The sequence below is a fragment of the Eleginops maclovinus genome, chromosome 5 (assembly GCF_036324505.1).
Source record: "Eleginops maclovinus isolate JMC-PN-2008 ecotype Puerto Natales chromosome 5, JC_Emac_rtc_rv5, whole genome shotgun sequence".
Classification (NCBI taxonomy): Eukaryota; Metazoa; Chordata; class Actinopteri; order Perciformes; family Eleginopidae; genus Eleginops; species Eleginops maclovinus.
Window position 1 is genome coordinate 24,550,863 of NC_086353.1, and position 12,035 is coordinate 24,562,897.

General features: G+C 39.8%; 1 protein-coding gene across 2 annotated transcripts in view; it reads right to left on the reverse strand.

Moving 5' to 3' along the window:
- Positions 1 to 12,035, reverse strand: part of rptor (regulatory associated protein of MTOR, complex 1) — a 224,229-nt gene that overhangs the window by 15,476 nt on the left and 196,718 nt on the right. For both annotated transcript variants that reach the window (XM_063884304.1, XM_063884305.1), the window contains 4 exons: positions 9,221 to 9,335; positions 8,989 to 9,113; positions 6,458 to 6,583; positions 704 to 751 (listed from right to left, as the gene is read on the reverse strand). In XM_063884304.1, the coding sequence (XP_063740374.1) occupies positions 704 to 751; positions 6,458 to 6,583; positions 8,989 to 9,113; positions 9,221 to 9,335 (414 nt within the window). The remainder of the gene's footprint in view (positions 1 to 703; positions 752 to 6,457; positions 6,584 to 8,988; positions 9,114 to 9,220; positions 9,336 to 12,035) is intronic.

Sequence of the window (12,035 nt, forward strand, 5' to 3'; positions counted from 1 at the left end):
CTACCATAGACAACAGAAAATGTCAAATTAATCGTTTTAACTCAATTATATTAGTTTGGAGATCGTTTGACCCAAAAATCTAAATCACGATCAAAATTCGATTAATTGCACAGCCCTACACCCTACTATTTATTCTAGGGCTGCACATTTTAGCAAGCACCTACTATAGTCACAACTGTTTATAGCAAACATGTAAAACTTCCTTTACACAGTTAAAGTCTGTGATATTACATTTACATTCAGAATCTCAGTCTGAAACCTGCACATCTGACAAATAACACTACATTAGCTGAGGACAACAGTTCGACCTTGTTATACCAGAATAGTAAAGTTCATTATGAGAAACACACAAGAGTATGTGAGAACACATTGTGAAAAAATACTAAGAATGAAAAGCTGCAACCCTGCCAGAACTTTAAACGTAAAACCATGTGTTGTGCTATAGATGAAAGGGATGCTGGCATAAAAACAGTAACTCAGAGGAGCAGGTCTTCTATTTGTGTTAGCTATAAGGACAGCTTGTTGCACAGGGCATGTTAGCACTTGTACACATCACCAGCGATGAAGTGATGGAACAGATGAAAGGATAAAGGGTGGGGGGATTAAAGAAAACAAAACAGAGGCCCGCTGCGTACCGGCTGTTTAGTGTGTTTAACCTTTGCTCAGGGAGTGGGGGAGTAGAGAAGAGAATGGCGACACTCACCTCCTTGCTTACTCCTGTCAAGATAGATGGAGACCCTTCGTGCCAGACCTGCGAGCAGGGGGAGGGAGGAGGAGGGGAGCGAGGAAGGAGAGCGGGAAAGCAAAGCAAGCAACAAATTAGCAAAGAACCCCCCTGTGCATGCAGACCCACACATAAAGTAGGACTTTAGTTTACTGCACATGCTTTTTAAACCGCACAGGGAAGAACAAGGCTGCAGTTTCCCAGGGAATAAAAGGATCACAGATTGGGAGGGGCTGTGGAAGCTGCACAGGACCCCCACCCTCCACACCTGCAGGACGTAGGAATTTTAACCTTTGCAGACCATTTACATGACCAACAAACCTATATAATACACTACAGGAAAGGGAGAACCTCAAAAAGCAGAATAGGGCCTCTTTAAGTCCAAGTATAAATATCGTGGTCATAAAATATATCCATTACACGTAAAATCCTGAATTAAAAAATTGTTCTTAGTAAAAGTTCAAAATGGTTGCAATCAAAAGTAAACGGGGGGCCGATTTCAGTACATGTTAGTATTAAATGCCAAAAGTACTTTGTCAATTTGGAGCTGATTTTGGAGACTTTATAAAATACAAAATCGATAAGAAGTAAAGAACTGCATCTTGTGTATTTTTATATAAAAGAAACTAGTTAGTATGTCAAACACACCTACTGGAGTAAAAAGTAGAATATAGACTCTGAAATGTGGTGGAGTAGAAGTATAAAGTGACATTAAATGTAAATACTCAAGTAAAATGATTCACAAAACAAGTACAGTACTTGAGTAAATACTTAGTTACAGTCACATCTGTCCACAGCGGAAACAGCAGTCCAGCTGAAGACTCTCTGTGTGTGTTTTGGACCAGTTGGAATAAAGAAAAATACCCAAAAATGATAATTTCACTGGTTTGAAGGTGTAGTAATTAAATAAAGCCATTCATTCTATCACCAGAAAAGGACCTGTGATAGAAAGATTTGTTGTTGCGGCAGGCGGGAAAATGGCTCTCTACCTTGTTTATACTCCTTCAAGACAGGGAGAGAAACACAAAACAATGTCGAAGAACCAGCAAAGTAACAAGCCAGACGAACACAGGCTGTACAGAGACGGTTCACTGATGAAGAACAGGAGGAAAGCCTGTTGTTGGACCACAGGGACGAGGGCTGAGTGAGGAAAGGGGGCGAATGGTGTGTGTGTGTGTGTGTGTGTGTGTGTGTGTGTTGTGTGTGTGTGTGTGTGTGTGTGTCCTCCAGAAGACTCATATTTTGGCAGCAGAAGGACAGACGTGAGTAATATTTAATCGGGTTTTACATTATTAATGCCACTGAGGCAATGCTAGGAATCAAAGAAATGTTAAAACACGCTCGTAGTAACTGTACTCTCTGTGGGAGATGTTCCAAGCATTGGTAATAACTCGAAACTGATTATCGATTCGGGGGGGGGGGGGAGAGGGTGTTTGGGGATCTTTGTGTGAAAGCGAGATGGAAGATTTTGAAGTGTAAAAAGAACAACATTTGAACCCCTCAATTTGAAGCTGGACTCAGCGTGACGTTCTCAGTGGAGCGGCTGTTTATTAGAGTTGATGGCTCATCTGCAGGCGGACAGAGATGGTCACTAACGACACCTCCAGGATAACGAGCCGCCACTGAATGTTACCGTCTCGGTGGAAACAGCGCTCGCTGCGGGAGAGTCTCTCGGGGCCGATCGCGTGGTGAGAGTCAGACAGACAGGGATGCTAGTTAAGTGTGTCGTCTCTCTGCGGGCCCCCACACAGCTCTGGTGACTGCATGGCTCTGCTGGGATGGAGACACGTATGTGCACACACCTCTGCACACAGCCAGTCCAACAGAGAGACAGCCAGTGGCTCAACCTGACTCTAGGCTCTCAATGCTACCTATTAGCTTAAAGAACGATGTGTTTCTCTCTCTTTAAAAGAGGTTCATTCTGTCCGTTAGGAGAATTAGGGTTAGGGTTAGCTTCCCATTTCTGAGAAACTTGGTGGAATGGTAGAGCTTTAGCCAAGCATGAACAGATTATGTTTACATTTTGCTAACATTTATGGACTAATCTATACTCTGTCAAATGTGTAAAAAAATGATGTACATTTAATTTAATCTAACAGTGACTTTTGCTCTTCACTGTTTTTATTTATTTGTGGATATTTCTATTTCTTTACTGCAGTGAGAGACGCTAGCGAAATGTGGCTATACCTAAGTATGATGAAAATGTGACACGAATGGCCTCTCAGTCGCCCCCTACTCGTTGTCATTGCTTTGAGTGTTCATGTTGTTTCCAAATTCAGATTAAACCTCATGATCACAACTGGACGAAGGACTTCCCAACTCATGAGCATTCGTGACAAAGTACTCCGATTTTACTTTTCTAAAACTACTGTTCCTTTCAAAATCTTACGGCATTTAAACTACGAGAAGTATCAGCACAAAATACAAGATGATCTCAATCATGACAATATTTGATATTTTTGTTGGATATCTTTTAGAATATTATTTATAATTTTAAGCTGATTCTTTGAAGATATCAGATAAATATAGTGGAGTAAAAAGTAAAATATTTGCCTCTGAGATCTAGAGGAGTAGAAATAGAAAGCATGAGGAAATGTAAATACTGGTAAGTGTAATTCAGTACAGTACCAACAGTAAATGTCCTGTTCAGCAATGTCTCTATGAAAGTACAGAAGTACATGTACTCAAGTACTGTGCTTAAGTATTATTTTGACATAAGTTTACTTCCATTTTGTGCTCCTTTATACTTCTACTCCAGCACATTTGAGAGGCAATATTCAACTTTTACTCCACTACATGTATTCAACACTCACACTCAGTTTGTTTTTATATAAAACACATCATATGTTTACGCTGTATGATGGAAGACTTTACCACTTATCAATTGTGTATTTTATAAAGATTTATAAAATCGGCTCCACATTGACATCGCACAAGATTAAAATGCATGTGATAAAAACAGGATTATACACTGCCCGGACAAAAAAAGGTCACACTCTAATATTCGTTGGACCTTCTTTAGCTTTGATTACGGCACGCATTCGCTGTGGCATCGTTTCCACAAGCTTCTGCAATGTCACAACATTTATTTCTGTCTTGCATTAATTTTTCGCCAAGATCTTGTATTGATGACGGGAGATTCGGACCACTGCGCAAAGTCTTCTCCAGCACATCCCAAAGATTCTCAATCAGGTTCAGGTCTGGACTCTGTGGTCAATCCATGTGTGAAAATGATGTCTCATGCTCCCTGAACCACTCTTTCACAATTTGAGCCCGATGGATCCTGGCATTGTCATCTTGGAACATGCCCGTGCCATCAGGGAAGACAAACTCCATTGATGGAATAACCTGTCATTCAGTATATTCAGGTAGTCAGCTGACCTCATTCTTTGGGCACGTTGCTGAACCTAGACCAGACCAACTGCAGCAACCCCAGATCATAGCACTGCCCCCACAGGCTAGTGACCTTTCTTTTGGCCGGGCAGTGTATAATGTTCTTTAAAAAGGAAATACTTTAATGAGCCATTCTGCATACTGGGTACTTTTACTTTAAGTACTTTATACTAACTGAAATGAGCCATCGTTTAGAATGAGTACTTAATTTTTCAATGCAAATATTTTTGTAATTTTTAATTCAGGTTGTTAACTTGTAATAGAGTATTTTAAGACCATGGTACTTCTACTTTACCTTAAGTGCAGGATGTGAGTACTTCATCCACGCCTGATGCTCAGACACTGGCTGATAAAGTGTTTTTAAAACAGACTGAAGCGTAGCAGTAACTCTTCGCAGTAATTGTTGATGGTACAGTATGACTCTCAGAGGCGAATATACGATCGCCCCTACAGCTGTCACAACTCCTCCCTGAGCCAGGATCCCCATCTGAGAAGCGCCCGAGGCAGAGACATGTCCAGCAGTGTAGAGCAACCTGCTGCATCACAGTGAGGGGAAAGCTCTGACAAGGGAGAGCTGTGGTGGTCCGGCCTGGTTCCAATATGTGCGTATAACTCAGCCTCACAAATTAAGGAGTGTGTCAACAGGGCGGAGAAGCCACCCACGTCCACGACCCAAAAATCATGTGATATATTCATGCAACAGAGGCAACCCCTGAGCAAAGACTGTACAGTTAACACTGGGGATCTAACAGTGAGTGAAGAATACTGTTTCACTTAGCTAAAATTATCCATATTCAATTGTAAAAATACATGTTACAAGTAAAAGTCCAACGTACAAAAGTATTGACATCAGAGGTATGAAAAGTAAAAGTAGTTGTTATGGCCCATTTCAGAATCATATATATTACATTACTGTATTTATATTATAGAGGCATTAATGTGTTCATGACAGATAGTTTTTCTCACTTTATTACCCTAGAATGATAGTTCTTAATTAGTTTGTTTATATTTTGAATTAGCTAACAATCTGAATATATGAAGTAAATTAAGATGCCAGCTACATTTAGTGGAGTAAAAAGCATAATATCGGCTTCTAAAATGTAGTGTAAGTTAGTATAAAGCATAGATGGAAATATTCACGTAAAGTACTGTACAAGTAAAATTGTACTCAAGTAGAGTGCTCGAGTAAATGTACTTCACTACATTCCACTGCTGGTATGTTAAATACATGTTAAGGGTTTAACTTAGACCAGGAAACAATTGCATATATCACCCATCCTTCCTCCTTTCACTCGCTACCTGCTGCTTTTAAACTTTTGCTTACTCACAAAGCCCTGACAGGCCTCGCCCCGCTCTGAGCCATTTATCCAACCTTTTTATTGCCCCTCCTGCACCCTGAGACCCTCAGATGATCATGTAAAAGGTCCAGGTCCAAACACAGGGGAGACAGAGCCATGCTGTCCGGCTCCTGGAGTCTGGAGCGGCCTGCCTGAGGAGGTTAGTGCTGCCAACTCGATGCTTTTTTTTTTGGAATAGCTTTATGTGATTTAATTTATGTTTTCTTCTGGGTTTTTTTTACCTTCTGCTTTTCCTATTTCTTTTAGTTAATTTCTTTCCTTGTATTTAACTGTGTTCTTTTTTCATATAAAGCACTTATCATTATTATTATTTTATACATTTGTGTTATTATTTTGAATGTTAGACTTTATTACATCTTTGTCAGATATGACATATGATGAAGTTGGGTGTGTGAGCCGGGTGAGGCTGACAACAAGTTAGAGCATGTTATTTTTGACTGATCGATGTTCATTCAGACAACTGACAAAAAAATAAACAGCTGCCCAGGTCGTGCCAGAAACACAGTTACATTTATAGGTTTCATTTCATTGCATCAGGTCAGATCGGATTTTGTAAAAGAACGCATGTGACGCACTCTGCTGGATTTTACGACAAAATCACTTAAATCTTCTCTGGTATTTTCCAAATCTAAATGTGTTACTTATTATTACTATTATTATTATTATTATTATTATTATTATTAATAATAGTAATAAAATATATGGTCATAACACTGTGCTATTGCAGTGAGGGAGGGATTTATTATCACTAATAACTAAATTGTTACTTTGTCATTATTCACAGTTTCTGTCATTTAAAAATGTATTTTATTACTTTATATTGTAATCTGAGTTTAAAAGCTTATAAAGGTAAAAAAAGCTCAGTTATGGTCATATTTAAAAAATAAATAAATGCTTTACTGTGACTGGGAGGGGCGGGCAGTACTGTGGGAGTATGGATTGGTGGGGGGGGGGTTATGATAAAATAGAGAGTGGTACTTACTGTGAGCGCCGGAGCCGGGCTGACCTCTGGTGGTGGGCAGCATGTCGGAGAGGCCCTGCCATGCCGTCACCATCTCCGGGTTCTTCTGGTCAGCGAAGTTCTTCCAGACACGTAATGCTCCATCGTCTGGAGAAAGAGGAGGGGTTGTGTGGGGGTAAAAAGTAAGAACCAGGACAGAAATAGAGATGCAGTGAGAAGCAGAGGCTAAGGCCAGAAGAACTTGCCGCAGACGATTTGGATACAACAATGTACGGCTGTGTTGGAAATTACACTCACTGACAAAAAGATACAGATATTAGACATATGCTGCTCATTTTCAGGTTCATATTTGTATTTAGTGTCTCCATGCTTTAATATTGAGAAAGCTCTTTATTTTTCTCATACTGCCTGTGCTGCAGCACCTCTTTTCACCCTCTGTCTGAAACCAGAGCCCAGTCTGCTCTGACTGGTTTGTTGGCCGGCTATGTTGTGATTGATCAACTAATGAGAAATGTCCCTTATCACCTACAATGTGTTGAAGCGCTAGCCAATAGGAGCGTAAGTGTAAACTCCCTCTGCCTTAAACTATCTATAATATTATAATCCAGTTATTTAATGAATGATTTTGAAATGAACAAGTACTTTTACTTATTTTTAAAAATAATCTTTTGGGCAACCAGTGCCTTTAATACAGTGACAGACAGTGAGAAATGGGGAGACAGAGGGGCTGGCGTGCGGCAAAGGTAGTCAGGCCGGATTCCAACCCGGGTCCAGCGCATGGGGATCAAGCCTCAGGATTCCTTTGTTTACTTCCATAACAAAGTGACATCACTATGTAACACTTGCTTTTCTTTTGGCTAGTGCTCCAATTCATTGTACATGATATGCTGGCGGCAAGACATCCTCAACACATCTCTAAGCGGTTGACCAATCACAACAGAGCTAGCCAGCTAACCAATCAGAGCAGACTGGGCTCTGGTTTCAGACAGAGGGTGAAAAGAGGTGCTGCAGCACAGGCAGTATGAGAAAAATAAAGAGCTTTCTGAACATTAAAGTATGGAGACATGTCACAGGAGAGACAGTGAATACTGATATGAACATGAAGATGAGCAGAATATGTCAGCTAAACTAAGAGAGACAAATATAAACAACATGCACTCTTATGCGAGAGCTATTATAACCTATAAAAGTATCCACTTGATTCACAGTCCGTGTTTTATTTTTTATAACCAGTGTCTTCCCAGATATCCTCCTCAGCTGACTGAAGGAGAGAAGCCTCTCCAGTTCACATTACATTTTGATGAGATGGAATCTAAATGTATTAATCCCCAAGCTTTATCAAGTTTGCAGGAGAGGTGGTATGAATCACAGCGCTCTCTCTTAGTTTAATGTTGCGCTGTTAGGACAAAACTAAATAAATGTGTGTGTCTGTTGGAATGTGGAGTTGTTCTCCACAATTCCTCTGGGTCATGGAGAAAAAGCCACGGAGGGTAATTGCTGTGTTGTGTTGATGAACGATGATGAATACACACGAGTGCTGCGTGTGTGTGTGTCTGTGGGTGTAAGAGTCAAGTGTTTAAGGCTTGTTGCTGCTAGAAATGAGTCTCGTTGCGATTTCCAGAGTTCTGGTGGGCGTGAACGTTCGAGTTGCTCGCTCAAGAAAACGGTTTCTAATTGCTCTGTTCTCAGCTTGGTTTGTCTGAGATCAGGAACAGGAAAACCGTCAGCCTGATTTTCATGAAAACTAGTCAGAGGGTGCATCATGGGTAAAGGAAGAACCTAACACATTTTGGAGTGGAATCCATTGTGAGATGAGGCTTTTGTGAAGCATTCATGCCCTGTCTGAATAACCAGAAAAAATAGTTCCCCACTAGAAATATGTCTCCTAGCAACAACTCAGAAAGTCTGCAAATACATTCAAATTCAATTATATAGCCCAATATCACAAACAACACATTTGTCTTAGGGGCTTCACAGCTTGTACAGAATATGACTGAAACACTCTTTTCTTGCCCGCTCGCAGCGTATGAAGGAAAACTCCCAAAGAAAACCACCAATATAGAGGAGGGTCCCTCTCCCAGGATTAATAGATGTTAGAAAAGATAAAAAAGATCATAAAATTTACAAAATAGACCATCCAAAATAGCAAAAATAGTAACTCAAATGTTTGTATAGAAAAAAAACAAATTGTCAAATGGCGTGAAAACCCCCCCAAAATTGTTTGATGTTCTGTCTTGAGAGGGTGTTGACCAAAACATACCTAGACAGGAACTACAATTTCAAAATACTCCAACGCCATATTGATTGTAGCACAAATGCAATGTCTGACACTGTTTGGATTCATATTTACATCCGAGACCCAGACCCAAAAAAAACTCCTTCCAAATAAATAAAGTAGGCTAACATCTTCTTTGTGGCGTCCATATTGTTTCCATAATATGAATTAAAGCCAATGAACAGATTCTTATTGGAACAATGATTTCTCAACTCTGGAAATGGGACCATCTGAGGAGCATGTGAAGTCCTGGAGTTCTAGAGAGAGTGTGTCTTACCTGTTGCAGTGAGCAGTAATGAGCAGTCGTGTCCGTTCAGGTACTCCATGGCGGTGATGCGAGTGTAGCGAGGGTTTCCGTTGTAGAAGTAGTCCAGCCTCTCTCCCTTCTCCCAGTCCCAGAAACTGCAACAACCAAACACACAAACAAAATAGGATAATACATTTTTTAACTGCTATGCATTCTAAATTCACTTGCATGTAAGGCTTCATTAAGGTTTTTATTCTCTGACCAGATGCTGTCCTTGTCGGCCACGGCGATGCAGGTGTTGAAGGGGTGGAACTTGACAACAGATGGTACTCCAGGGTTGCGGTTGATGAATATTTGATCATCCAGACGGGAAACACCTGTGTTGGGAGGAGGGGAAGATGAGCCAGAATGGGAACATGTGTAAAAAAGGAGGAGAATTTATAGAAAGTGGGAAATCACAGATTAGAGTTTTACTGCTTCCAGCCTCCTGAAGCTTCTCCAGCATCTAGCCTGTTTGTTCCTATTGAAGATGTACATTTTTTAATATTTTGTTTTCTGTTTACAGCTAACAATGTAATAGCTGCCAGAAAATAAAATAAAGGTTGCTCTTAACATGATCAAAGAGAAAATAAACCAAACCATGTAATGACTTGACTGATATTTTGATACGTTTCCTGACATTTTACCAACGCTCTAACGTAAAATACTCTCCTTTAACCAGCGGTAGAAAAGAAAGTAAAAGCAGAGATACTTAATTGTAAAAATACTATGTTAGCAGTAAAAGTCCTGCTTTCAAAATCGTACCACAAATAAAAATACTTATTGTGCAAAAAATGACTGCATTATGATGATTGTTAGGGAATTTTTGGCATAGGTTTGAGAAAGTTCATCATTGTTTCCTTCATTGTGTCTTTTCCCATGGCATAAGCTAATGGTCTTGAGGTTGATGTAATCTCCCTTAAGGAGGGGCAGCCTGGGCTCCTTGGTGTTGCCAGTTTCTGACCGAGCAGAAGCTGCCATGAGATAGTTTATTGTTCAGGGACGTCTAGAGGCCCTTCTTATCTGGAGCGTAGGTTCCCTGGCGCATATTCTTTTCCATGGACGACAGTTCTAGTTAGATTCAGGATCCATATTTGTTTAGTCTCTCTGATGAGGAAACTTGATTATACATTCTGAACTAGTTAAAACCTCAGACTGCAGGAGAGATCTTCAGAATTTGTCGGGAAACCGCTGTATCAACTCATAGCTGCAGCACATGTCTTGGCAATTCTCCGGCCGTTAACTTCATATTGAACCTTCAGTGTTTGCCATCAAAGTTCCAGCTCTCCCTGTGTCTCTCTGAGTTTCGGCTCCATTGCTCCAGAAGTTTCCATCACAATGATGGTGGTGCATTAAAGTTTTTTATCATAGCTGGTAAATCTATATTTGTTTTGTTGTATTGTGTTTTAGCTAACTATATAAATAAAGTAACTAAAGCTGTCAGGTAGATGTAATGGAGTAAAAAAGGACAATATTTGCTTCCAAAATGTGGCATAAAATGAAAACACTCCAGTAAAGAAGTACATCAACAATTGGTACCAATACATCAAAGTTAGCATCACTTTGTGTTGAGAATGGTACCATATTTCTTAAAAGTATTCAATAATCAACATGAGTTCTGACAAAAAAGACCGACCTGAACAGGTATCATTGACATTTTTTATTTTCATTTTTTTACATTTTTGGGGGGCTACCAAGCCTCAGTATCAGGATCAAACAGCAGGGTGGGGTATTCAACCCCAGCAAATGGTTTTAATAAACAAGCTGCTTTCTTTGTGTGTCCTGGCCTCATTTACATGCAAAGAACATGTCTCAATCATTGAAAAATGTAAAGTAAATCTGTCACATTACCACAAACACACATGTTTATTTTCAAATATTTAATATGAATTGTGATATTAAAATATTCACAATCTGCCATATCTCCTCTTCTGCCTGCGCCACTCAGGGCTGACCCTCAGACTCACACACTCACACACAGTTAGTTCAGAGACCAGGCTGTTTTAGCATTCACACACTCTACTTTTCTTCACAACGGCTGACATTTAAAATATATTTGGGCCCACATGTTCTCTTAAGGTACATCCATGGCCAACACACTAACAATTATAACCGTGATTTCTCCTGGTTTGTGAACAATCTAGAACCCTCTGCTGAAATACAGGCTGTAACATCACTCTAAGGTGCACAACATTTTTTGTAGATTTATTAACTATATATTTTCTTCAATTATTAAATGTCCTGCTCATGTTCTGTTGTATACATGCTTGAGTGTCTGAGTGTAGAGTGAGTGATTTCAGAATTCAGCGTGTGCTTGGATGAATTAAATGTTCTTTTTTAATCACAATCTTTTAATTTCAGCATGTTGTTTGGTGATTAAACAATGTATTCTCTAATTAAGATGAGACTCTGATAATGCTGGTGGGAAAAGTGTGGATTTGTAGCTGCAAATAGAACATGACAGAAGCAAAGAAAAGAAGAAGAGGAATAAATATCTGCTCAATGAAAGAGCTTTAAAACCAGAACTTACTGGAATGAATGAGTGTGGCGAGAATAATATCTTACAGCTCTACAGCAGGACCGGAGCCACAGCAGAAAAATAAACCAAACATATGGAAAAAACATCTGAAAGTGCAACCCTTTGGCAGATTTTAACAAAGGGAAAGTTCATAGTTTTTCATTATGTTGTCATGGCAACAACACACTTGCCTGTCCTCGGCTACCTGAGTGCTCTCGAGTCCTGAGAAGAGGGAGAATCAGGAAAATCCATCACGAATTCATCATAGATGGAATAAAAAATGGAGTTGGAGGGAAAATGTTTTAAAAGATGAGCAAGACCATCATTATTTTCATCACCTTCATCGATTTGCCTTTGTTTGAGCTGTTCGACGACAGAGTCGATATAACTGCTGTTACATCTGAAGCTGCCCCAGGACTTCAGAAGTGTACGGTACATTTTGCGTCATAAGGGGAAAGAACATTGAAGTAAAATCAGGTTCAGAAGACAGAATATTTATATTGCTCATCTTCTCTTCTTT